At 36.9% G+C, this 27945-nt stretch overlaps 3 protein-coding genes across 3 annotated transcripts in view; 1 reads left to right on the top strand and 2 right to left on the bottom strand.

The window, feature by feature from the left end:
- appl2 (adaptor protein, phosphotyrosine interaction, PH domain and leucine zipper containing 2) overlaps positions 1 to 11987 on the top strand; it is a 14339-nt gene extending 2352 nt beyond the window's left edge. The window contains exons 3-21 of the mRNA XM_058766579.1: positions 57 to 116; positions 240 to 311; positions 643 to 730; positions 1719 to 1760; positions 1860 to 1918; positions 2016 to 2162; positions 3535 to 3617; positions 3693 to 3845; positions 3934 to 4122; positions 6449 to 6491; positions 6626 to 6682; positions 7431 to 7525; positions 7625 to 7774; positions 7944 to 7999; positions 8658 to 8832; positions 8915 to 8951; positions 9036 to 9188; positions 9267 to 9314; positions 10245 to 11987. Of these exons, the coding sequence (XP_058622562.1) occupies positions 57 to 116; positions 240 to 311; positions 643 to 730; positions 1719 to 1760; positions 1860 to 1918; positions 2016 to 2162; positions 3535 to 3617; positions 3693 to 3845; positions 3934 to 4122; positions 6449 to 6491; positions 6626 to 6682; positions 7431 to 7525; positions 7625 to 7774; positions 7944 to 7999; positions 8658 to 8832; positions 8915 to 8951; positions 9036 to 9188; positions 9267 to 9314; positions 10245 to 10376 (1839 nt within the window). The 3' untranslated portion in view covers positions 10377 to 11987. The remainder of the gene's footprint in view (positions 1 to 56; positions 117 to 239; positions 312 to 642; positions 731 to 1718; positions 1761 to 1859; positions 1919 to 2015; positions 2163 to 3534; positions 3618 to 3692; positions 3846 to 3933; positions 4123 to 6448; positions 6492 to 6625; positions 6683 to 7430; positions 7526 to 7624; positions 7775 to 7943; positions 8000 to 8657; positions 8833 to 8914; positions 8952 to 9035; positions 9189 to 9266; positions 9315 to 10244) is intronic.
- Positions 11988 to 12139: 152 nt separating this feature from the next.
- Positions 12140 to 27945, bottom strand: part of LOC131534012 (gamma-tubulin complex component 6-like) — a 29511-nt gene continuing 13705 nt past the window's right edge. Inside the window, exons 18-26 of the mRNA XM_058766581.1 lie at positions 25495 to 25930; positions 24235 to 24390; positions 23973 to 24141; positions 23245 to 23386; positions 22893 to 23087; positions 22680 to 22812; positions 19884 to 20097; positions 19605 to 19798; positions 12140 to 12936 (exon numbers count right to left, since the gene is read on the bottom strand). Of these exons, the coding sequence (XP_058622564.1) occupies positions 12845 to 12936; positions 19605 to 19798; positions 19884 to 20097; positions 22680 to 22812; positions 22893 to 23087; positions 23245 to 23386; positions 23973 to 24141; positions 24235 to 24390; positions 25495 to 25930 (1731 nt within the window). The 3' untranslated portion in view covers positions 12140 to 12844. The remainder of the gene's footprint in view (positions 12937 to 19604; positions 19799 to 19883; positions 20098 to 22679; positions 22813 to 22892; positions 23088 to 23244; positions 23387 to 23972; positions 24142 to 24234; positions 24391 to 25494; positions 25931 to 27945) is intronic.
- Positions 27157 to 27852, bottom strand: LOC131534011 (gamma-tubulin complex component 6-like). Its single transcript, XM_058766580.1, has one exon. The coding sequence runs from the start codon at positions 27717 to 27719 to the stop codon at positions 27291 to 27293; it is 429 nt and encodes a 142-aa protein (XP_058622563.1). The 5' UTR covers positions 27720 to 27852; the 3' UTR covers positions 27157 to 27290.

Raw genomic sequence — 27945 nt, 5'->3', positions numbered from 1 at the left:
GTATAAGGCAGCTCTGATTCTGCATCTGACTGAATGAATTTTCTGAGTCTCTGCAGAATGAAATGGCTCTGGCGACAGAACAGCTATCTAAGCAGCTCTTGGAATATGAGAAACAGGTAAGTAGTTTTTGCTTCCTCTTTTAACGGCAGCGGTGCAATTAGCAGTCATGATGAGTTGTGGGAATATCTGAATGTCAGATGTGTTACTGATCAATCTCACCTGACGCTTTGTGGATGCAGAATTTTGCTCTGGCCAAGGGCGATGAAGAGGTGATCAACACTTTACAGCACTTCGCCAAAAGCGTGGAAGAGGTGAGAAGACACCTGCAGAGTGTGTGTGTGTGTGTGTGTGTGTGTGTGTGTGTGTGAGAGCAAGGCCATCAGTCATGTGGCAGGTGTTCTGGGTTGGTTCTCTCATGCAGGTTGTTTGATGTTTGCCAAGATGGCGAGATCACCTGATCATATGACCTTCAGTGAGATCACATAACCTTCAACTGCAGAATTGTTAATATTTTCTAGATCAAAGCAGCACATGTTCACAGTGTGACAATTTCATTTTCTTATATAGTCCACACACAACACACTAATAGTTTATAAATATTTCAGTAACATAATTATTACAATATTAATATCATCTCTCTAGCTGAACTCTCTGCACACTGAACTGGCAACTCAGATTGCTGACAAGATGGTGTTTCCCATGGTGCAATTCAGAGAGAAGGACCTTACAGGTACAACACTCACTTTAAAGATTGTGTTCTTTATTTATTTTTAAACTTTATTATTCATTCATTTATAGAATGTATTTTTTTACGTATTTATAAAATATTATTTATAATAATTAAATAAAATTGTATAATAATATTTATAAAATGTATTTTTTAATTTCTTTAAATTACTCATAATCAGTGTTTCTTTAATTTAATTCGCATTTTTTCACAATTTCTCTGATGTTTAAATGTTTGTGTTACTGTACCTTCAAGACTCTTACATCCATTTTTTTATTTTATTCTTTTTTAGATTGTTTAGATCGTATTTTATGATATGTATTTTTACGGATTTTTCAAAAGTGTCAAAATAATAATTAAAAAATACTATTTAATTTGCTTGTGTTTTTAGAATAATGTTAATTTTTATGTATTTTTAAATTTAATGTTATTTGTATTTTATCATATTAAATTTCAAGCAGACAAATTTAATTATAAATGATTAAAAAAAAAATTATAATATTTATTTATAATATAATTAATATATATTTTGTCTGCTTGTATTTAGATGAATATTAATATTGATTGTCATTGTTACATTATAATTAATTTAATCATAATTTATTTATTGAACATTGATGATCATTAAATAATAAAATTGTTTTATTATTCATATCACTTATTACTGGGTTTTTTTTCTTGGTATATTTTATATGAATATTAATATTTATACAAATATGAATTGAGTAATTTTTTTTATATTCGTTAAATCTCAATCGGTGTTTATAATGTCGTGAGCGTTTCTCACAATCTCTGTTTAAATGCTTGTGTTACTGTACCTTTAAGGCTCTTGTATCTGTCTTTTTTCTTTTAAAGCCTTTTATATGTATTTTTATGTTTTTCAAAAGTGAATATCCTGTTATATGATCCCTTGAAGTGAAACCTGGGTGTGAGATAATCAGATCTTAATATAAAGTGAAGGAGATTTTAAAGCGCTGATGTTTGTTTTCAGAGATCAGCACATTGAAGGAGATATTCGGCATCGCCAGTGATGGTATGAAGTTAATAATGTCTCTTAATTAATAATGAATGAAACAAAACTATTTCTTTGCTAAATGAAAAGCACTTTTTCTGTCTCTCTTTGTCTCTTCAGAGCATGAAGCTGCCATGGTGAAATATAGTCGTTTACCTAAAAAGAGAGAAAATGAAAAGGTAAATATTGATGTGATGAATCTGCAGGCTGATATGTTATATGAAAACCATTAATCAGAATGCAGTATGGAGCAGTTAAGTGTGTGTTTGTGGACAGATAAAAGCCGAGGTGGTGAGAGAGGTGGCGTATTGCCGCAGGAAGCAGCATCAGGCCGCTATGCAGTATTATTGCGCTCTGAACGCGCTGCAGTACAGGAAGAGAGTGGCCATGCTGGAGCCAATGCTGGGATACACACACGCTCAGGTCTGACAACCTCGACTAGCACTCAATCACTGCTGCACTTTTGAGATATAAACTCGCAATTCTGAGAACATAACTCAAAACTGGAGTTTATATCTCACAATTCTGTGAAAAAAAAGTCTGAATTGTGAGAGAAAAAGTCGCAATAATCTTTTTTTTTTTTTATTCAGTGGCGGAAACAGGCTTCCATAATATGCTTCATGATATATGTGAAACAATTTTTTTAACAGCCATGTAAATTACAAGTAGACAAATTAAAAAATAAATTTGAAGATATTTCATTTGATTTGCTTGGTATTTTTAATAGTATTATTTATGTCAGTATTAATATTAATCCAGTTATTTCTTGAATATTGGAGCCTTTTTAATCATATTAAATTCCAAGTTGACAAATTGGAAAATAAATGGTTGTATTTCTAATAGTAAAATTTATTTAAAAAATAATTTCAAAATTATAATTTTATTTGTTGTGTTTTTAGATTATTGTTAATACTTATTTTAATATTAATTTATTTTTGGAACATCATATTACAATTAAATTGTTTTTAAATGATTTTAAGTTTTACTATATTAATATATAATAGTATTATTTATAATTACACAAATATTACCTATTACACTTCACTACAATTTCATGAGCACAATTTTGTTTTTTAAGATTTATTTTGGTATTTCAAATTCAGTTATTCATTATATTAAATTCTAAGTAGACAAATTTATACAAAAAATTTATAAAATTAGTAAAATAAATTTTCACTTTTCAAAAATGCTGTTTTATTTGCTTGGTATCTTTTAGATTAATATGAATATTTTCTATAAATATGAATTCAGTCATTTCTGGAACATCAAATTAAATTCCAAGTAGACAAATTTAATAATTATTTTATTTGGAATAATAAAGTTATTGTATTATTTATATTACGCTTTATTAAAAATTTAAAACAGTATTTTGTTTGCTTTTTAGATTAATATTGCTAAAAATAACATTAGTTATTTCTGACACATGGGTGTGTTTTTGTTGTATTACATTCTAAGTAGACATTTTTAATTAATACAATTATTGTAATATTTATATTACATATTAAAATAATTTCAAAAATGCTATTTTATTTGCTTGGCATCTTTTAGACATTAGTCATATAAATATGAGTTCAGTTATTTCTTTTCTTCAGTTATGTCTTTTTATTATATTGTTACAGCTGTTTTTTAACAGCAGCAAGTCATTCAAGTTTGTGTTTCTTTGAAACATGCGCTTACATGTGCTAAAAATGACTAATGCATGACCTCTCATGACTTTTTGCTTCAAAGTAAGTGTTATTTGTGCATTATTCATTCTCAATATAACCGAATAATCTCATATCCTGTTTGTTCACAGATAAATTTCTTTAAGAAGGGGATGGAGCTGGTGTCGAAGAAGATGGACAGTTTTCTAAGCTCAGTTTCTAGCATGAATCAGAGGTAAAGGAGTGGCCTGATTTCTGTGATTGATCATTGATTGGCTGTGATTGACTGCTGTGTCTGTCTGTGGGACAGTATTGAGTCTCAGTTAGAGGTGGAAGCAGAGGTCATGCGCTCGTCTCAGAGAGAGCTCCTGTCCGTGGACGACACCATCTACATGCCGGATCACGATCAGGTCCCCGTGAATCGCGCCCTCATCCAGAAAGCCGGTTACCTCAACATCAGGAAGTACGGATCAGTGTTTGTCTGTGGGGTTTGATGAAAGCGGGCAGGTGACGTGTCTAGTTTAACATGCTGAAGTCTCTGTGTCCTGCAGTAAGACGGGTCTGGTGACGACGGCGTGGGACCGCTTGTTCTTCTTCTCGCAGGGCGGTAATCTAATGTGTCAGCCACGGGGCGCGGTGGCAGGCGGGATGGTCCTGGATCTGGACAACAGTTCTGTCATGGCCATCGAGTGTGAGGACCGCCGCTACTGCTTCCAGATCACTTCACCCAATGGCAAAACGTACGGAGACTGTGTGTGTGTGTCCGAGTCTGTCAAACGTGTGTTCGTGGTCTAAAGTCAGGCTTTATCTGTCAGCTCATAAAGTTCCCAGGCTACTACAGTGAATGTTTTTGTAGACATCAAACAAGAGATATAACATTTTTACTTTTTTTAAACTATATTACATATACTACATACATTTGATAAAATATTGATATGATGTATAATTATGTAATAAATAAACTATATATAATTCTATAAGATTTAATGTATATTATATTAATTATAAGATTTAACTTTTTAATAACTGTATTTTACTATATGAACTACATAAATAATTTAAAAAGTAAAAACTTTAATTTAATTAAAAATTTAAATGAAAAGTTTCATACATTTGAATGATTATATTTTGCTTTTAATAAAATGTCAGGGAGGTTTTTTGCAAGCTGGCTTAGTGTGCAGTGTTTTGTTTCTATATTAATTTTAATAATGATTTTTTTTTCCATATTTCTAATATAAATATATATTTTAAAATGTAAAATTATATACATATTTTACATGTTAAAATATATGTAACACACACACATTTTATATATATATATATATATATATATATATATATATGATAAATAAAAGGTAAATATCAAATTATAGTAATTATTATTACTATCATTTGTAAACAGTAAGTAATAGTAAATATTTATGTGATTAAACGACTTGACTTGTATTTTGTGGAATAAAATAAAATGGCGAGAATTAACTCACTGTATTTTGAGAACAAAATCATAATTTTTTTGGAATTAAAGGCATTTTTTCTCAAAATTAAACTGAATAAATTTCAAGAAAAGAATCAGAATAAAATATGAAGATCCAGATTTCTTGGATACGGACATTAAATATTGAACAAGTATTGGTCAAATGCATAAATGTCAGTTAACATCATTATATTATTAGAATAAAGTCATTTGATTTTGAGTTTCGATCGGCTCAGATGATTAAAAAAAGTTATAAATTGATTTGCATTTTAATGAGTCAAATAAGTATTTGATTCTCTATCAATGAGCAAGATTTCTGGCTCCCAGGTGTCTTTTATACAGGTAACGAGCTGAGATTAGGAGCACTCTCTTAAAGGGTATAAAAAGACACCTGTCCACAGAAGCACAGATTCCAAACTCTCCACCATGGCCAAGATCAAAGAGCTGTCCAAGGATGTCAGGGACAAGATTATAGACCTACACAAGGCAGGAATGGGCTACAAGACCATCGCCAAGCAGCTTGGTGAGGTGACATCAGTTGGTGCGATTATTCACAAATGAAAGAAACACAAAATAACTGTCAGTCTCCCTTGGACTGGGGCTCCATGCAAGATCTCACCTTGTGGAGTTTCAATGATCACGAGAACGGTGAGGAATCAGCCCAGAGCTACACGGGAGGTTCTTGTCAATGATCTCGAGGCAGCTGGGACCATAGTCACCAAGAAAACAACTGTTAACACACTACGCCGTGAAGGACTGAAATCCTGCAGCGCCCGCATGGTCCCCCTGCTCAAGAAAGCACATGTACAGCCCGTCTGAAGTTTGCCAATGATTCAGAGGAGAACTGGGTGAAAGTGTTGTGGTCAGATGAGACCAAAATCCAGCTCTTTGGCATCAACTCAACTCGCCGTGTTTGGAGGAGGAGGAATGCTGCCTATGACCCCAAGAACACCATCCCCACGTCAAACATGGAGGTGGAAACATTATGCTTTGGGGGTGTTTTTCTGTGAAGGGGACACGACAACTGCACCGCATCAAAGGGACGATGTACCTTCAGGGCCAGGGCATTGAAAATGGGTCGTGATTGGCTTTCCAGCATGACAATGACCCAAAACACACGGCCAAGGCAACAAAGGAGTGGCTCAAGAAGAAGCACATTAAGGTCCTGGAGTGGCCGAGCCAGTCTCCAGACCTTAATCCCATAGAACATCTGTGGAGGGAGCTGAAGGTTTGAGTTGCCAGACGTCAGCCTTGAAACCTTAATGACTTGGAGAGGATCTGCAAAGAGGAGTGGGACAAAATCCCTCCTGAGATGTGTGCAAACCTGGTGGCCAACTACAAGAAACGTCTGACCTCTGTGATTGCCAACAGGGGTTTTGCAAAGGGGTCAAATTTCACTCATTAAAATGCAAATCAATTTATAACTTTTTTGAAATGTGTTTTTCTGGATTTTTTTGTTATTCTGTCTCTCACTGTTCAAATAAACCTACCATTAAAATTATAGACTGATCAAAATCAGCAGGTAATCAGCAGACGGCAGTCATCAGTGTTCATCCTGTCGTCACCATCACTCTCTCTCTCTCTGTTTTCAGGTCTCTGATTCTTCAGGCTGAGAGTAAGAAGGAATACGAAGAGGTATTTTCACGCTTCAGTAAAGATGCTTTACAAAATACAATCTTAAACCAACTCTCTTAATTATAGATCGATTAATACTACATACATTAGAATTGGACATTCTTTCTGTACACTTCGTTTATCTTTCTCCACAGTGGATTTGCACCCTCAACAACATTTCCAGACAAATTTATCTAACTGACAATCCAGAGGTATGTCTTTCAGTCTTATTTATCTACCTTAAATAGTGCTTTCAATTACCTAACCAGATTATAGCAAGTATACCATGGTAAACAAATATGCTATTCCACAAAAGTTGTTTGCTCCGCGCTCTTCCGTCACTTGATCTTTCGTTTAGGTGCGTTGATCCATTAAATCACTTATTATACAAAACCATGATCCGCACTCACATGAAACAGTCTTTTCTTTACAATATTAAAAATGTAAATAAAAGACATTTTAGTATGTATATGTTTACATTTTATTTATTTGCTAATTTTTATATATATTAAAACATTTTCTTAATAATCAAACAATGATAGTACATAATGTATTAATGTATTTAATTATGTATATTAATTCATTGTTTTTCAAAATTAAACTGAATAAATTTCAAGAAAAGAATCAGTTAAATACCAAGTCATTCATACAATTTTAAATTTATATATATATATATATATATATATATATATATATATATATATATATATATATACACACACACACATAAAATATATATTTTTTAATAATGTGAGCACTGAGTGAATCACAGCAACTTAGCAACTACATGGTAAATAAATATGCAAATCATTAAAAAAGATTATAAATTAGCTTTTTTAAAGGCAAATTAAAAAAAAAATAGTTTACTTTTTTATTTATTTATTTATTTTTTAATTGGGCTTGTTCATTTTTGTTTCAGACACCTGATGTGATGTGTGTGTGTGTGTGTGTTGTTTTTAGGCTGTGGCGATCAGGTTGCATCAGACGGCCCTCCAGGCTGTGACGCCCATCACCAGCTTTGAGAAGAGAGCAGAGGGTTCTCCTAACCCCGACCGGTACTAACATTTCATGAAGACTAAACACTCGTGCACTTATAGGTTATAAAAATCTTTTAATAGATCTTTCTAAATGATCCTGTTTTTCCTCATCTGTAGAGCGAAACCAGGCGGTGTGACCTCTAGAGAGCCTCAGAAACCCCCTACGACCCTGGAGCCTGAAGATCTGATCGTCCCAGGAACACCAATCCAGTTTGACATTGTGCTGCCTGCATCTGAGTTCCTGGACCAGAACCGAGCTGGAGCGAGGTCAGAGGTCAAACACCACCTGAACACATGGAGAGTTTATGACAAACAGTTTGTCCTTTTGTAAAGTGTTTATGTAGATTTATCATTTTATGGCTCGTGTTTGTGTGTTTTACAGTGTGTTTATAGTTTTACGGTCTCTGCTCTGTTTTAACTGCTTGTTTTCTGTCAGACGCACAAACCCCTTCGGTGAGACGGAGGATGATGACGGTGCTTCAGACACACACGGTGATTTACTATTTATTTTTTATTAACTATTTATTACTATTATTTATTTAACTTCTTTTCTTTAAAAAAGGCTTGTAACACTAGCCTTCTCTATTCTTTTTCTATCTACTTGTATTCTTTTTGATATATATATATATATATATATAATTTATTTATAATGGGTAGCTGAAAAATTTAAATTGGACTGTGTCCTATGGTGTGACATAGCAAAAATGTAGAAAAAAAAACGTAACACAAATAACATGAGGAAAAAAAAACATATATATATATAAACCTTGCTACGTGGACTGCTGTGTGAGGCTATCTATCTATCTATCACTTTTTAATTTGAATGTGATCATTGAGTAACTTAGCAATATATAAAAATATTGTACATATTTTACATATACTGTTTTTATACATTTTCTATATTTAAAAAAATAGCATATATAAATAACTTCATTAAAATGACTATTTGAGAAATAGAAAAACTTAAAGTAAAACTGATATGACTAATAAAAAGGATCTATTATATTAGAATATTATGTCAAATATGTGTGTATATATGTATGAACTTGAATTTATGAATATGAATGAGCTTATTAAATGTGATTATTAAACGTTATGTTCCTAAAATATAACTTCTCTTTTTCCTTGTATTTTGTGTAAAATATCCCAGATTCGCTCCTGCAGCAGGTGTTTGCCGTGCGGTTCTTGGGTTCGATGGCCGTTCGGGCCGGTCACACACAGGAAGTGATCTATGAAGCCATGAGGCAGGTTCTCGCCGCTCGTGCAATTCACAACATCTTCAAAACCACCGAATCCCACCTGATGGTCTCCAGTAGCTGCATCAGGTGCGTATGCCGTCTCACCTCTGAACTGGACGTATTTACATCTGTACAGGACGCTCAAAACTGTTTTTGTGTCTGTCAACAGATTGATCGATCCACAGACACAGGTCACCAAAATCAGTGTAAGTGTTGATGTATTAATAAGACTGCGCTCGCTGAAGCCAGACATCGACAGCAGAAGCATCTCAGTTGTGTGTGTTTGTCAGTTCCAGCTGAAGGACGTGACTCAGTTTGCCGCCCATCAGGAGAACAGCAGGCTGATGGGGTTTGTTCTGCAGGGGAGCGACTGGAGCAACGGAGGCGAGGATCAACCCTCCTTCAGCGTGTTTGTGTTTGAGAGCAACACTGAAGGAGAGAAGGTCCGTCTGCAGAACATGAACCTTAACGCTTACGTTTAATATCAGATTAACGCATGACTTTTTGCTGTTTCTCCTCAGATTTGTTACACAATAAACCTGGGGAAGGATATCTCTGAGGCAAAGAAGGTAAAACCAGAGATTAAAATATAACATTTTAAACATAATTCACACCAATTTAATGTCTGTTATTGTGCTGCTATATATGCAACATAATTCAAATGACGCATTATGTATTTGATTTAAAAAAAAAAAAAAAGAGAAAAGAGTAATGTTTACCATGGTATTCTTTGAAATACCGTATTAATACCACATTGAATTAAAAAAAAAATTACAATACAAAATGTTAAGAATGTAAGTTTACTATATTAAATGTATTAATATCCATTTTTATCAATAGTGATATTTTAAATGATAGTAATAAAAACTAAAACAAAAATATCAAATTAATAATATTAGTGTACTTTATTAAATATTATCCATTTTTCAAGTGATATATTAAATGATAGTAATAATAAAAATGTAACTAAAAATATTTTTAAGTAAAAGAAAAAATAAATGTACTAATATTCTTTTTATCAATAGTGATTAAATGATACAATTTATGTGCTTGTTTTAAATCAATGAAATATATTGAGAATAAATTAGTATATTATATTAAATTACTGCACACACACACACATTATATTGGTAATCAAAATAATATAAGAATTCTAAGTTTTATATTGGCATAATCTATTATATTAAATGTATTAATATTCATACATATTGATAGTAATATTATATAAAATAATACAAGTATTAATATTGTTTGAGTTATTATAGTTACTCAAACTATAGTAAGAATATATTAGTATATTGTTACATAAATATATTAATGGAAGTGCAAGGTTAGAAGATTACACTTGCATTCATAAGTCATTTCCGAAGTGTACTTACTACAATTTGTTCATTGGTTGTGCAAATATTTTTATTAAAGCATGCACTGATAAATCTGTTTTTTTTTTTTTATGTGATTTTCTTGACTTTAACCTCAGCTGTTGTCCATCTGTTCATCAGGACCCTGAAGCTCTGGCGCAGCTGATGAAGTCCATGCCCCTGACAAACGATGGCAAGTTTTTGCTGCTGGAGAGCGAGACGGGAGACGAAGCGGAAGCAGCCGGAACGGACGAGCAGGAGTCGGAGGCCTGATCTGAACACACACACACACACACACACACACACACACACACACACACACACACACACTCACACTCCCGTTTCCTGCTGCTGTTCTCCTGTCCTCCCCTCACATCTCCAGACAGACTAATGAAGGAAAGGCAGGTGATCGAGTGAACATGGCTCATTCGTTTAGCACTTACCAAGTTTTACATGCTTATGATGAAGGTTAAAGGCTTGTTTTAACCCATCAGACACGAGTTTACAAGCTAAAGGAATAATTCACCCAAAAATGAGAATTCTCATCATTTCTTCAGTGAATAACGGCTTAACATTTGGTTTGGTCCTCATGGAAGGGTATTGCATGACTCTGAATATAGTGCTCGAGTACTATAAACCAATTTTATTATACGTTAATGGTACGTTTAGGAGTTCAACAGTGTAAATTAATGTTTCAGTTTGTTTGTGTGGAAAAAAGCAACTCAGTTTTCATTTTTGGGTGTACTGTCACTTTAAGAAAAGAGTCTTTTATTTGCATCTATTGTCATTTAAACTTCATTACTGTTAAAATCGTTTTCTAATGTCAGATGCTGTTTCAGCTACAAACTGATTTCTTTTTTTATAATAGTTGATTCTGTTGCCTATAATACAGGAAGGTTTCAGATTTCTCACTACATAAGCAAACAACCATGAAACCTGAACATTTATGTGCACTTTCTTACTTCCTGTTGCATCTGACATGTTAAATGCTGATTTTCATAATCCTTTACATTCCATTAAGCTACCATTACACTTTAATTGTGATGCAGTTTTTAATTAAGTTTTGCAAAACTGGTATGAACCCCAATTTGCATACTAGCAACTATTTAGTCTGCAAGATTAGCGACGTTTTGAAATATGCATTCATGCATGCTAATACTGCTTCAGAAAATACATTTGTGTTGTTGGTAATTTCTGAATGCATGAACATAAACGTTAATTAATAATTCACCCAAAAAATTTTAATTAGCTTAAAATGCACTCATCCAAGATGTAGATGAGTTTGTTTCTTCATCAGATTTGGAGAAATCTAGCATTACATCACTTGCTCACCAAGTGATCCTCTGCAGTGAATGGGTGCCGTCAAAATGAGGAAGTGTTGTTGTATACAAGGAATTAAATATATATTTTAGTTGGTGGTGAAGGTTTAAAGCTAAAACGTCTTGATAGATTCGTTTATTATAAACATGCACTTCACAAGACATTAACTGATTTATTTATCTTGTGGATTATTGTGATGTTTTTATCAGCTGCTTGGACTCTCATTCTGACGGCACCCATTCACTGCAGAGGATCCATTGGTGAGCATGTGATGTTTAATGCTACATTTCTCCAAATCTGTTCTGATGAAGAAACAAACTCATCTACATCTTCAATTGCATGAGGGAGAGCAAATTTCAGCTAATTTTCTTTTTTTTTCAGATAATCTGTTCCTTTAAGGTAACTTAAAAATCTTACATGCAGATATTATGATTAAAGTTGCAATTTTTCGACTTGCTAGATAAATGTACTTCACATTTATGTTGTGTGCAGATTGGGATTTAGCAGAATGCAAAACAAAATTACACTTATTTGTCTATATTTTTGGTTTTAATATTTTAAAAACATGCAATTAAAATTGCTTTTAAAACACTAATTTAAATCCACAAGTATGAGTTTACTTCCTGTTGTCCGTTTACATTTGATAGCCTAGAGAATAGTTAACAGATGAACTGAAATAGGCCATTCGGACCCATCCTGTAGATGGAAAAACAACTGCATATATTTTAACATTCATTCTGTGGAAAAAATGAATCTCAGGGTGAGTCTGGTAACAAAATTAAATCATTTTTTCTAAACTTTTTTTTGGCGCTGAAGGGCTTTTTCCCCCTCAGTGTTTCCTGTCTGATCAATGTTGTTTGGTCTGAGCAGATGGATCAGCGCTTTATTAAACACTCATTTACCCGTCATCGTTTGTTTGACCTGTTGGTTCTGACTTTGTTGAAATCAAGTCCCTGGCTAAGTGGCTGGCTAGTGAATGACATTGAACTGTTTACATTTATCGTACTGGAGCAACTCAAACTGATCCTGAAGTGTTTCTCTAACTCTAATATGCCTCAGTAACCATCTAAAGTGTAACCTGCGATGAGCTTTAGCATGATGAAAAATAAAAACATTCATGAATGGATGTGCAGCAGTTATTGGTCTGTTAGATTCAGCTCTGTTCGGAATGTAAAACTCTAATAAAGCTTTCTGACCATTTCTAACTTCCTTTATGAGTTTATTTTACACATCACATAGTTTAGCCTCTGTGGAGAAAAGCATCAGCGCACGCATCACAACAGGAAATGATGAACAGCATCAGTACGGAACAAAATGTGAGGCTTGGAGTTCTACAGGCGATTGTGGCTATATACAACTGACAGGAATACTGAAGCTGGAGATGTGGAGGGCTGAAATTCACACACACACACACACGACAATCAAGAGTCTTTGTAGTAGTTATTGAGGTTGATCCGCAACAGGAAGTCCTCCAGATGGGGCTGATAGCCTTTGTCCACCAGTTTGGTCACCACTGCAAAAAACAAACATAGCCAGTCATTCAACTTGCATGCAAGAAAACATGTTTTAATGCCTTTGAAAGTTTATCATTTACAAAAAAAAAATTAATTTCAGAATGTAAAGCCCTCTAATTATCATTTTAACTAATACGACTGATTAAACTGACATACTTGATCATTTTGCTCACTAGTGAACATGTCAAACTAAGTTACTGTAATTGTTCTGCTACAAGAACTCTTCATTCAAGGAAAGATAAAATACTACAGAAGTGTAGGATATGGAGCGTTTAGAGGCGTCTGAACATCCTGGAGGAACATTTGGCTTGTGTGAATCTCCGCTTGAGAAACAAGCTGTATTTGTGTTGACTTTGTTGGCAACAATACAGTATTTATTTAGCCAGGTTTTCTAAAGACTGCACCATCTGGTTAGTTTTACAGCAGCTCCTTGTCTTGCAAACTGTGCATATGACAGCAATAATAAAGAGATATTTTCGCATAATGGGTGGTTTAATTTGCCACAAAAAAGATGGCAATAGATTTTCAATAGAAGTCTGAATGAATTGAGATGCTCTTCAGTATGAATGGGCTGAACGTGATAAATAAATCTGTAATGTTTTGCACAGTAAGCCAGTGGGTTCAAGCAAAAGGGTATGCATTTATAGTTGTCATGTAATGTATATTTTCCAGGTACTGTTGCACACTATGCTAGCAAATTAAATAAATAAATGCTAATATATTAGTTTATTTTTTGAAAATGTAACCGTAAAAGAAATATTTAACAGTATATTAAAGATATTATGTAACATGCAGATAATGTAATATGTAAAAGTAAATAAAAAAATATTCTTTGATGTTAAGAAAATATTACAACAAATGTTTTGTTTTATTTGAAAAAAAAAAGGTTTTTATTTTATTTAACGATGATTTACTGAACAAATTGCTCTTTAAATAAATTCAATTATAGGCAAGGAAAGTTTATTTATATAGCACATTTCATACACAGTGGCAATTCAAAGTGCTTTACATAAAAGGAAGTAAAAGTCATTTAAAAAAAAGAGTCACAACAATAAAAACAAGGAATTAAAAAAAAAAAATAAAAACAAGATATACAAATTGATTTAAAAAAATGTTAAACAGTTAAGAACAGAAAATGATTATACATAGTGCAATCAGTTCGGACATAGCACAGTGCTCATTCAACAAATGCACAGCTAAACAGATGAGTTTTGAGTCTGGATTTAAATGTGGCTAATGTTTTAGCACATCTGATCTCTTCTGGAAGCTGGTTCCAACTGCGAACATAATAGCTGTTTTGTGTGAACCCTTGGTATTTCTAACTAACTCGATCCTAATGATCTGAGTGGTCTGTTAGGTTTATATTCAGGTCCTAGGCCATTGAGTGATTTGTAAACGAGTAAAAGAACTTTAAAATCAATCCTAAATGTAACTGGAAGCCAGTGTAAGGACCTGAGGACTGGTGTGATATGCTCAGATTTTCTGGTTCTAGTCAGAATCCCGGCAGCAGTGTTCTGGATGAGCTGCAGCTGTCTAATGGTCTTCTTTGGAAGGCCAGTGAGGAGACCATTACAATAATCCACCCTGCTGGTGATAAAGGCATGAACAAGTTTCTCCAAGTCTTGACTGGAAACAAAACATCTAATTCTTGCAATGTTTTTGAGATGATAGTATGCTGATTTAGTTACTGCTTTGATATGACTACTGAAACTAAGGTCTGTCTCCAGAATCACCCCAAGATTTTTGACTTGAGTTTTAGTTGATTGACCCCTAGAGTCAAGGTATGCATTCACCTTGAGAACTTCATCTTTGTTTCCAAATGCAATGACTTCAGTTTTCTCCTTGTTTAACTGACGAAGGTTCTGGCACATCCAACAGTTTATTTCATCAATGCATTGGCAGAGGGAGTCAATGGGGCTATAGTCATTTGGAGATAAGGCTAGGAAAATCTGGTTATCATCAGCATAGCTGTGATAGAACCAAATTGCCTCTCATTATTCGACTTAGTGGGAGCATATACAGGCTAAACAAGAGCGGTGCAAGAATTGAGCCTTGTGGGACTCTGCATGTCATGGACGTCCATTTAGACTTATGCTCTCCTATACTCACATAATAACCTCTCCCTTCTAAGTATGACCCGAACCATTTGAGTACCATCCCAGAAAGCCCGATCCAGTTTTCCAGTCTCTCTAGAAGTATGTTATGATCCACAGTGTCAAACGCAGCACTAAGATCTAGTAGTACCAGCACTGATATTTTGCCAGAATCAGAATTGAAGCGAATATCATTTATTATCTTAATAAGCGCTGTCTCTGTACTGTGATGCGCTCGGAAACCAGATTGAAAATTGTCCAGGTGTCAATTTGAGTTTTAGTTGTTCAGCTGATTAAAAACTCCCTTTTCAATAATCTTACCTATGAAAGGAAGATTTGATATTGGTCTATAGTTGGTCAACATTGTGTTATCAAGATCACGCTTTTTCAGAAGTGGCTTAACAACTGCAGTTTTCAAGGAGTTTGGAAAAGTCCCAGAAAGAAGTGAGGCGTTCACCACTTCTAAGAGATCTGCTTCTAAACAGTTAAGCACACTTTTGAAAAAAGATGTGGGAAGTGTGTCAAAATAGCAGGTTGATGATTTAAGGTGCTGTACTATTTCTTCCAAAATTTTGCTATCATTTGCTTCAAAAACAGACATAGTCACTTCTTTTTGAAATAGCGGTCGAATCTGTGTGACCTCTGCATAACTTGAGGATGTGCCAATCGCCTTTCTGATATTATTGATCTTCTCAGAAAAGAAAGAAGCAAATTCATTGCATTTGCTGTCAGAGAGCATTTCACTGGGAATCTGACTTGGGGGGTTTGTCAGTCTCTCAACAGTAGCAAAAAGAGTGCAAGTGTTGTTTAAGTTACTGTTTATGAGGTTTGAGAAGAAGGTCCGTCTAGCTGTGGCTAGTTCCACATTGAAAGCATGAAGGCTGTCTTTATAGATGCTATAGTGAATATCAAGTTTCGTCTTCCACCACATCCGCTCAGCTTTTCTGCATTGTCTTTTCATACTCTGAACTGCTGTTGATTTTCTCCAAGATGATTTTTGTTTGCCATTCTTCTTGCTGACTTTTTCAGGAGCAATATCATCAATAACATTCTTAACTTTTGAGTTAAAGGAATCAAGGAGAAGATCAACAGAGTCTGCAGAAATGCTTGGTGTTGAAGATATAGCCTCCATAAATAGCGCACTAGTGTTCTCGTTAATGCATCTCTTTCTGACAGAGACAGATCTAGATTCAGTGGTAACAGAGATCAATATATCAAAGAAAATACAGAAGTGATGAGATAGTGCTACATCCTTAATAACAATAGATGAAATGTTTAGACCTCTACTGATGAGTAAATCTAGAGTGTGTCCACGATTGTGTGTGGGTCCATGCACATGCTGAATCAGGTCAAAAGTGTTTAAAACAGTTATAATTTCTTTTGCAGTTTTGATTTCTGCATTATCTATGTGAATATTAAAATCCCCTGCAATAGTAAAACAGTCAAACTCTGAGGAAATCATTGATAACAGTTCTGTGAACTCTTCCACAAAGGCTGAAGAGTATTTTGGAGGCCTGTAAATAATGATAAACAGAATGCGTGGAGCACCTTTCAGCACAATACCTAGGTATTCAAAAGACAAATACTGACCAAATGACACTTGCTTGCATTGATAAACATCTTTAAATAGAGTAGCTACACCTCCACCTCTCCTAACAGTCCTGCAGACACTTGTAAAATTAAAGTTAGGAGGGGCTTTTTCATTGAGGACTGTTGCACTGCAGCTGTCTTCAAGCCATGTTTCATTTAGAAACATAAAATCCAGGTTGTTTGTGGTTATTAAATCATTGATCAGAAATTATTTATTTTTTAGGGAGCGAATGTTTAAAAATGCTAACTTGATGGAATTACATTTTGTCTCTACAGCAATCTTAGATTGGTGCATTACAGGCCACAGATTAGATGGGTCAGCCGTGCAGCTCGAGAAGGCCTTCAGAGACAGGGAAAGCTACAGGCACACTGGGTTCCTGCTTGTTCTGTAAACATTTGTGAATGTTGCTGCTAATATAGCGGGGACCCAACACATATCACTGAGAGTTGTTTTCAGTTGTTTTTGGTTCACCTACAGCCGATGGAGGAGGGTTTGGGCCCTGGCGTTGCGGCAGCGGTCGCAGAGCTCTCACAGGAGGAGGAGGGAGAGCTAGGCCTGCAGTCTTTGGTGGTTGGGGGGCCCGCCGTTTTTTAATTGATATCTGGGGGCTTGCAGCGAAAGAGTGGGAGAGTTTGGTCCCAGCATACACCAGTTCCTCCATTTTCTGTGAGAAGCTTAGAAGTGGAGATGCTGGAGAGAGGGATAATGTGTCTGGTGAGCGGGGTTCTGGCTCTGGTGTTTCCGGTGGCTGTGATACGTTGTCCTGGCTTCCCTGGCTGTTTTCCAGAAAGTCGTCCTTGGGTGCTGAGTCTTAGAGCTGATGTAGTATGTCACAATCTGTTTGTGATAAGCTTTGTGGGTAGGGCTCAGCTGGGATAGTCTCCGTGAGGAGAGCTTGTTTTGGCTGTGTGGCGTTATCAATGTCCTTGTGGGATGTGCCAACCATATGATGACCCTGAAGCTGATATGAAGTCCTGTGGTCACTCATATTCTGTCTAGGTCCATCCAGGCCGAGTGGATTGACACACACCATTGAAGGATGACGGAGGGAGAAATAGATATTGTCCTTTAGCACTCTTGCACCAAGATTGTTCGGGTGGAGGCCATCCAGTTTAAACAGTTGTCTATGGCCCCAGAAAAGATTGAAGTTGTCGATGAAGTTGACTCCTTTTATACTGCAGGTTCTTTGTAGCCATGTATTCAGCCCAAGCAGCCGTGAAAACATAATAGTTTCCCTTGCTGGGAGTGGTCCAAGTCTTTGAAGTGTTTCAAAGAGTTCAACTGAAATCCTTCTTAAGGAGTTCTGACTGCTCTTTCCAAATATCGTTCTTCCCCACATGGATGATGATTCGATTTGCAGTCTTGTGCTTCATCAGAATGTTCCGAAGTTCCTTGCGCACATCAGAGACGGTTGCTTGAGGAAAGCAGCATGTAGTTGTAGTGCTGCTACTGATGTTTCTGATAATAGAGTCACCCACTATCAGAGTCCTGGGCTCGGCTGTGCTCTGAGCTGAGTGCCGCTGTCTGCTCGACCTCGAGCGTCTGTTAGTAGCGATGTTAGCTGCTGGCTGATACGATCTATGTTCAATCACATTTGGGGATTCCTCACCCACATTCATTAATGCTTCAAAACTGTTCTCAAGATGTATAGAGGGTTGTAGAATACTAGTGTTTACAAGTCTTGTCATAGCCGTATCTGGAGTAGAGGATGCTATGGCAGCAATATGAGATACTCGTGACAATCTGATGTCTCGAGTGCCTTTGGGTCTCGCTCCCTGTTTGTGCCATCGATTAGTCTGTCGATCAGTTTCGGCTTGTTTCTCTACACTTGGTATAAACTGTTGAGATTCACAGGACTCACCGGCTGTATGCTGCGGGGGTCCATGATTACCATCTGCTGTGTGTTCCGCCTGTTTTGGAAGTCCAGCAAATAACTTTTTATTAGACAGCTATGTTTTCCCGTCTCCAGAATGTAAGCTGCTGGCAGTGGGAGGCAAAGAGTCTTCTTTTTCCCAAAAAAATGTGTTGTTTGAGCACTGTGCTGATCTGCTGAAGTTAAAATCTTAGAGAGATCTGAGAAAAGTCCATAAATAGGGAGCAAGAGCATCCGAACAGTAGCGAAGGCAGGCGAAATTCGGAGCGAAAAAAAAAAAATATAACATTTTAATTTTATAATTAAAATTATCTTCAGGATAAATACATGTACTGTTACACACACATATACACACACATATATATATATAAATATATATATAAAAGTAATTCAACTAACCATTTTATAAGAGCTTTAGAAACATTTTCTAAAGCTTAAAAAAATAATATGTATATGTGTGTGTGTGTGTGTGTGTGTGTGTGTATATATATATATATATATATATATATATATATATATATAAATGCTGTCAAAGTTAACGCAAATTCATTTTAACGGCACTAATTTTATTAACACGCGATTAACGCAGCGCGCATTTTCTGTTTGACCCGTGGCCTTATGGGATTAGTTCTCTGCCACAATTCTGCGTGTGAAAGATCATATTTTGAGCGTGCAAAAGTGCATTTTGCACGTGCGCAATCAGAGTTTTGTGGAGAAAATGTTCGTCTCACAAAGAAGAAAGTATTTTGATCGCACTAAAATCAATTTTGCATTTAAAATTTTGCACTCTTTTGCGAGTGCAACGTTTCATTGCGATTAAATCGCAACTTAATCTGACATTTTTATTTGTTCTAAATGTACCTTAAATGAATACTTTAAGTTTTATATATATTTATATATATATTTATTGGGTATTTTACTTTATATTTTCTATATAACTGGATTTGTCTTTATATTTTAAATCTACTTGGGAAAAAAAAAATATTGAGGTGTATAAGTGATTTCAGGTTGTGGTGACTGTATCTGTACAGGCAGGTGTGACGCTCTAATCTTATCAGCCCGTCACAGAACTCTGGTCTTTCAGTGTTTACACCTGTAGGAGCAGCTTACCTTTGAACAGGAAGCGGGAGTAATACTTGAAAGTGTTGTAGGACTGCTGCATGGCGATGAAACTGGGATGCACTGGCTGCCCCTGCTGGAGCTCCCAGGGCTGTGCGATCAGCTGCCCACGGAACTTCAAAATCAGACTGAAGATGCTGTGGATGATGTTCATGACGGGGGCGGCTTTCTCCGTCAGCAAACCCCTGAGAGAGGAAAGAAAGGACCATCCCATCTCCATATCCGGCTCCAGATATCTGTGCATGAACTGAATGTGTGATGAGTGCTCACCTGAAGATGGCTCTGTTGAGGTACTCGGCGTGCGTGTGGTGAATGGCGTCCAGGTCGTTGGCGCTGCTCAGTTTGTGTGTGAACTCGCTCCAGGACACCTGAAGGATCTGGTTAGCGATGTAGCCCTGGATCACCTTCACGAAGTGCTGCATCTCGTGTCTGTAGAGCTGCAGCTGATGGAACTGAGCAGAGCGACCTGCACCTTTCACCAGCGCTGAGAGACATGAGGAGGAAACGGATTATTTGTATCTAAAACAGTTCAAGTATCAGGTCTGCTTCAAGTACAATTATATCAAATCAAGTATATATATACAGCATGTAAAATAAGTATTGAACACGTCACCATTTTTCTCAGTAAATATATTTCTAAAAGTGCTGTTGACATGAAATTTTCACCAGATGTCGCTAACAACCCAAGTAATCCATACATACAAAGAAAACAAAATTTCAGAAATTAAGTTCCGTGTAATAAATTGGAAGGTCACAGAAAAAATATTGAACACGAAGAAAGGGAGATGCAAAAAGCCATGTAAATCCAAGACACCAGCTGAAATCTATCAGTAATTTATTAGAAAGCAATCCTGCCCCTTGTCAGTGGACATTAATATTAGCTGCTTCAGTCCCAACTGATGGCCTATAAAAAGGTGTCTCATTACCAACGTGTCACACAAGAAACATTTCATGATGGTTAAAAGCAAAGAGCTTTCTCAAGACCTTCATAACCTTATTTTTGCAAAACATTCTGATGGCGTTGGTTACAGAAGTATTTCTATACTTCTGAATGTTCCAGTGAGCACTGTTGGGGCCATAATCCGGAAGTGGAAAGCATCATTTCATCATAAACCGGCCACGATCAGATGCTCCTTGCAAAATTTCTGACAATTTCTGAGTGAAAATAATTATAAGAAGAGTTGTCTAAGAGCCAAGGACCACTTGTGGAGGGCTTCAGAGAGACCTGGAATTAGCAGGTACAATTGTTTCAAAGAAAACATTAAGTAATGCACTCAACCACCGTGGCCTGTATGCACGCTCACCATGCAAGACTCCACTGCTGAAGAAAAAGCATGTTGAAGCTCGTTTAAAGTTTGCTGCACAACATTTAGATAAGCCTGTGAAATACTGGGAGAATATAGTCTGGTCAGATGAGACCAGGCAATCACCTGACTTGAATCCAATAGAATATTTATGGAAAGATCTAAAGATCAGAGTTCATAGAAGAGGCCCATGGAATCTTCAAGATTTGAAGACTGTTTGTGTGGAAGAATGGGCCAAAATCACACCGGAGCAATGCATACGACTAGTTACTCCATACAGGAGGCGTCTTGAAGCTGTCATTACCAACAAAGGCTTTTGTACGAAGTATTAAATCAATTTCAGTAAGCGTGTTCAATACTTTTTCACTGGGTCATTCCATTTTATTACACAGAACTTAATTTCTGAACTTTTGTATGTATGGATTACTTGGGTTGTTCCCGGCATCTGGTGAAAATTGTCAAAATGTCAACAGCACCTTTAGAAATATATTTAATGAGAAAAATGGTGACGTGTTCAATACTTATTTTACCCGCTGTACATATACATATAATAAAAATGGTAAAATACTTAATCATTTATATTATTTAAATTTGCCATTTATTACATGACATATTACTAAAAATATACATGTATAATTTTATTATAATTTAATATATTAATTATAATATATATTACATAGTTTAGTATATTAAATCATAATAAATAATAAAATTATATATATTAGTAATATATAAAGAAATAAAATGTCTTATATATTACTAATATATACACACACAAATATACAGTGGTGTTCAAAATAATAGCATTGTGTTTGAGTAAAGCTCAAAATCCTTATAACTTTAACTTCAGTACACACAAATGCATTTGGGAACATTGCACATTCTATTCTAAATCAAAACAAAGAAAAATGTAGCAAATTTGTTATTACTTTACAGAAAGTGAAGAAAAAGGAATATTAGGCTGTTCAAAAAAATAGCAGTGTCTGAATTTTTCTTTACAAACTCAAATATTTACTGTATAAACAATAAAATGCTTGAAGATTTAGCTTTATTGTGAATCACTGAACTAATATTTAGTTGTAAACCCACGGTTTCTGAGAACTGCTTCACACACACATATCTATCTATCTATCTATATACATACATATATATATATATATATATATATATATATATATACATATATACACACACATAAAAAACTTTATTATATATTACAAATAATATTAACAAATTAAAATATTGTTTGTAATATATGCACACATGTGATATAAGTAATACATAAATAATTTTATTTATAGATAAAACATTTTTATATATTTATATATTGGTAATTTTATTACTAAAATATATATGTATAGTTTTATTATTTATTATGGTATACTAATTACATATTAAAATAATTTAAAATGACAATTTTGAAATGTTAAATATTTTAACATTTTTATAGTAAACACACACATATACAATTATTTCATTTACACATCTCATTTATATCTTTCAGGGGAAAAAAATCTGTGTAGCTACACATATCCCTATATTAATTATGAAGTTTATAATTCTGCTGCCTACTGTTTGGAAAAATTCTTCAAGTTCAACAATGATGCCTGAATTGTAAAATGTTCCCTATGAAGGCAGCTCACTAGGATTTGGAACAGATCTATATGAAGTAATTGTGAATTAAACACGAAACAATTATCTGTGCAGAGTTTCATACATTTTCTGTGTGTATAATGAAAAGAAAGCGGGGCAGAAATCTCACCCGTCCTCTTGAGGTGAAACCAGACGTCTCGAAGGGACCACACCATGTGTTTGAGCTGCAGCAGGAAGGAGAAGAGTCTGTTGTATTTGTTCAGACAGCTGTCCGTGATGACGATATTCACCGGCCAGTCCACCTACAGGCAGAACGAGAGAGAGAGATTATGAGAATATTGCTTCAGAAACTGAAGAAATGAACACAGTGGGCGTCTCTGACCTTGTAGCGGAGCTCGAGACAGTTCAGCGAGTCTGGCGCGTGAGGATGGAAGATCTCAGGGAGGTATCGCAACGCAAACGTGAAGTGGGCCGCCAGCTCGCTGTCGCCGTGAACACTGTACTGTAAGGCCTTATTGAGAATGGAGTTCAACACCAGCGGGGTCAGCAGCTCACCGGGCGTCTGACCACTGCCCAGCTAAACACAACACACAGCGAGAAGCATTTTCAACAGTAGTATGCTACACTTACCTCACATGACCTCATTATGCGGCACGGTTAATTCAGCATGAGAAGATATAATCTTTTAGATGTTTAATTTGTAATCTGATTGTGTGTAAAAACTGTACTCAGACCTTCTCGAAGAGCTGATCGCTGAGAGAGAGGGCAAACTCTCCATCCTCCATCAACAGGAAATGCCTGAGAGTCTCAAAGTGCTTCTCCACACCCAACTCCACAAAGAAATAATCCACCACGGCCTTATTTACCATAGACACACTGAGAGAGAGAGAGAGAGAGAGAGAGAGAGAGAGTGTTTTAAATGTACTTTTTTTTTGGAATAAAGGGATTTCTCTGTTGCTTATAAGCAATGGTTTACATAAGGGCTGGATATTGGAACTGATTTCGCAATTCAATTTAGATTTCGATTTGATTTGAAAATGTATTTAATTACAATGTAAACAGGCCTAAGTATCCAATCACCTAATTTATCAAATGATATGTTGCATTTAACTACATTTTTAAACATGAATGTAAAATATCAGTTTAAAATTGTATATTTTTTTGTCAGTTTAATTGTATTGTCATTTATATTTTTGATGTTTTTAAATATATTTTTTGAATGATACAATACTTAACTTCAAAAATAACAAAGAATACTTTATATATTTAATATACACAGACATCCATATATAATATTAGATATGTACATAATAAATCAGTTTAAAATTGTATATTTATCCATTTTCATTTTTGATGTTTTTAATATATTTTTGAATGAATAACATACTACTATACCATAACCACATACTAAAAGACTAAAATACATATACATATACACACACACCAGCTCTAGTCTACATACTGTGTAATAAGCGGTGTTGTAACAGAGTGTTTCATGAGAACAGGAAGTGGCATCATCTCGCTGAGCTGAACAGCAGTGGCGTCGGTGGCCCGGTGCAGGGACGGGTCGACAGGAAGGCCGTTCGGACCCCGAGTCACCTGCAGCAGCAGCTCAGAGTCTGGAGCCGCAGCTAGAGCAGGAACGACAACACAAACCTCTCAGTTTCTGACAGAAAGAGAGAAAGCTCTAGGGGTCATGATGGAGGAGGCGGTCCGGTACTCACTCATCAGACCATACGAGTCCTGGTACTGCTCCACCTGGTACTGTGAGGCCAGGCTGAGAAGATAGCGATCCTCTGGACTCTCTTTAGGAGACAATCCCAGTCCCAGAGCCCAGGCAGACAGTCCTTCATCCAGGGAGAACAGCTCACTAGGGGGCGCTGCAGTACAGCATTACAAATACAAACAATATGAAATCATTAACCACAGTGGATTCACTTAGAGTATAACCGACAGAAATCATATAAATATATGTATATACATTGCATTATTATGCAAGTTAATATTCTGATCATATTTTTTTCCAAGCACATTTTACCAATTCCAAACCACATCAATCTTAATAACTACTAATAATTTTGTATTTAATAATTTATAAGTGATATATAATTGCCCATGAAGGCTGGAAATGAAAAACTCCTTATATTCCGGTGTGCATGATTATTAAGGTTTTCTTCTACAGATAAAATGAGCCAATAAAGAGATTTAACTCAGTGTGTTCAGCAGAACAAAGACATTCATACAGGTTTGGAACTACTTGAGGGTGAGTATCCCTTTAAGGCATGACCATTGGACAGCGAAATGCTCAATGGGTCAGCACGGTCAGAAAAAAACAGGTAGAGAGGAAAAGACACGTTAACTGCAAAAGAATTAAGAATTCTCTAGCGCCACCATTTTCCAAAACTGCAACCTACCTGGAGTCTCTAGAATTACAAGGTGTCAGGCTCTCAGAGACTCTGCTTGGGTGAAAAAAATCCTAAAAAAATGACCCTCACTTAATAAGAATAACATGCTGAAGTGTTGTGAAATACATGAAGACTCATTTTTTTATAGGCTTTATTGACAGATAAGTTCAGAGGGACCAGCACCACATCCTCTTTTACCACTTTTTGAAGAGTGTATCTTCTAGAATTTGGCAGTAAGTTTTGGGAGTTCATTTTTAGTCAGGATAGGATATGGACTAAAAATGAACTCCCAAACTTACTATCAGATTCTTGAAGGTAAATTCTTGAAAGAGTGGTACAAGTGGATTTGGTGCTGGTCCTTCGAGTCACTATATACATACACACACACACACATAAAATGTAATTTTTTTTATTACTTTATTTTTTTTTTTCATAATTTGCTAATTATTTTTTACTTTTTTTTTTTCTTAAGTTCGCAAAGTTATTTTTAAGTTCTGAAGGTTTTTGAAAGCAGCTGAAGATGCTAAATGTTTATGCCTGTAGCACCTTCTGTTAAGAGTTTTTTAGCAGTGTTCTCACCCTGGATGTCTGTGTCGGCTGGTTTCTGTCTGGTTTCTGGTCTGTCTTGGTACAAACTCCCTGGCACCACCCCGCCAACCATGCAGCCCATGCCCAGAGCAGAGTCTGACGAATGGCCGTGGGCACCACTGTAAAGAAAGCTGGGTCGAGTGGTTTCAGTCCCACTAACCACACACCCGCTACCCAAGGTGGACTGTGAGGAATGTCCATACTCACTGCCGGGTATCGGAGAGGGTTGAGGGTCAACGCCTGATACAACACACCCGACTGTTAGCGTGGAGTCAGACGAATGACCAAAAGCACTGCCAGGTAGAGGGGTTGGGTTAATGGTGGCATTGGGCATCACACAACCCACTTTAAGGGTGCTGTCAGAGGAGTGACCGTATTTGCTCCAACATGGGCGAGAGGAGGCTACATCCGACACAAACTCACCCACCTTTATATGGGCGTCAGAGGCGTGGCCATGAATATTAGCTGTGGGGATGGGAGTGCTCACTTCAGAAACATATTCGCCAACCCTTATGTGGGCGTCAGAGGCGTGGCCATGAATATTAGCTGTGTGGATGGGAGCGGTCACTTCAGAAACATGTTCGCCAACCCTTATATGGGCGTCAGAGGCGTGGCCATGAATATTAGCTGTGGGGATGGGAGCGGTCACTTCAGAAACATGTTCGCCAACTCTTATATGGGCGTCAGAGGCGTGGCCATGAATATTAGCTGTGGGAATGGGAGCGGTCACTTCAGAAACATGTTCGCCAACCCTTATATGGGCGTCAGGCGTGGCCATGAATATTAGCTGTGGGAATGGGAGTGGTCACTTCAGAAACATGTTCGCCAACTCTTATATGGGCGTCAGGCGTGGCCATGAATATTAGCTGTGGGAATGGGAGCGGTCACTTCAGAAACATGTTCGCCAACCCTTATATGGGCGTCAGGCGTGGCCATGAATATTAGCTGTGGGAATGGGAGCAGTCACTTCAGAAACATGTTCGCCAACCCTTATATGGGCGTCAGGCGTGGCCAGGAATATTAGCTGTGAGAATGGGAGCGGTCACTTCAGAAACATGTTCGCCAACCCTTATATGGGCGTCAGAGGCGTGGCCATGGATGTTCGGCGTGGAAAGGGGAGCGGTCACTTCAGAAACATGTTCGCCAACTCTTATATGGGCATCAGAGGCGTGGCCATGGATGTTCGGCGTGGAAAGGGGCGGTCACTTCAGAAACATGTTCGCCAACTCTTATATGGGCATCAGAGGCGTGGCCATGAATATTAGCTGTGGGAATGGGGCGGTCACTTCAGAAACATGTTCGCCAACTCTTATATGGGCATCAGAGGCATGGCCATGGATGTTCGGCGTGGAAAGGGGCGGTCACTTCAGAAACATGTTCGCCAACTCTTATATGGGCGTCAGAGGCGTGGCCATGAATATTAGCTGTGTGGATGGGAGCGGTCACTTCAGAAACATGTTTGCCAACCCTTATATGGGCGTCAGAGGCGTGGCCATGAATATTAGCTGTGGGAATGGGAGGTCACTTCAGAAACATGTTCGCCAATCCTTATATGGGCGTCAGAGGCGTGGCCATGAATATTAGCTGTGGGAATGGGGCGGTCACTTCAGAAACATGTCCGCCAACCCTTATATGGGCGTCAGGCGTGGCCATGAATATTAGCTGTGGGAATGGGAGCGGTCACTTCAGAAACATGTTCGCCAACCCTTATATGGGCATCAGAGGCATGGCCATGGATGTTCGGCGTGGAAAGGGAGCGGTCACTTCAGAAACATGTTCGCCAACTCTTATATGGGCATCAGAGGCATGGCCATGGATGTTCGGCGTGGAAAGGGAGTGGTCACTTCAGAAACATGTTCGCCAACCCTTATATGGGCGTCAGAGGCGTGGCCATGAATATTAGCTGTGTGGATGGGAGCGGTCACTTCAGAAACATGTTCGCCAACCCTTATATGGGCGTCAGAGGCGTGGCCATGAATATTAGCTGTGGGGATGGGAGCGGTCACTTCAGAAACATGTTCGCCAACTCTTATATGGGCGTCAGAGGCGTGGCCATGAATATTAGCTGTGGGAATGGGAGCGGTCACTTCAGAAACATGTTCGCCAACCCTTATATGGGCATCAGAGGTGTGGCCATGAATATTAGCTGTGGGAATGGGAGTGGTCACTTCAGAAACATGTTCGCCAACTCTTATATGGGCGTCAGGCGTGGCCATGAATATTAGCTGTGGGAATGGGAGCGGTCACTTCAGAAACATGTTCGCCAACCCTTATATGGGCGTCAGAGGCGTGGCCATGAATATTAGCTGTGGGAATGGGAGCAGTCACTTCAGAAACATGTTCGCCAACCCTTATATGGGCGTCAGAGGCGTGGCCAGGAATATTAGCTGTGAGAATGGGAGCGGTCACTTCAGAAACATGTTCGCCAACCCTTATATGGGC

This window comes from Onychostoma macrolepis, chromosome 25 (assembly GCF_012432095.1).
Source record: "Onychostoma macrolepis isolate SWU-2019 chromosome 25, ASM1243209v1, whole genome shotgun sequence".
In the NCBI taxonomy this organism is placed as follows: Eukaryota; Metazoa; Chordata; class Actinopteri; order Cypriniformes; family Cyprinidae; genus Onychostoma; species Onychostoma macrolepis.
Note: the sequence above shows the minus strand (reverse complement) of the source record. Positions and strands in the feature narration are given on the sequence as shown.

What these genes read in the sequence shown, in the direction of transcription:
- LOC131534011 (XM_058766580.1), bottom strand. Translation starts at nt 27,719, where the DNA reads ATGGCCACGCCTGACGCCCATATAAGAGTTGGCGAACATGTTTCTGAA.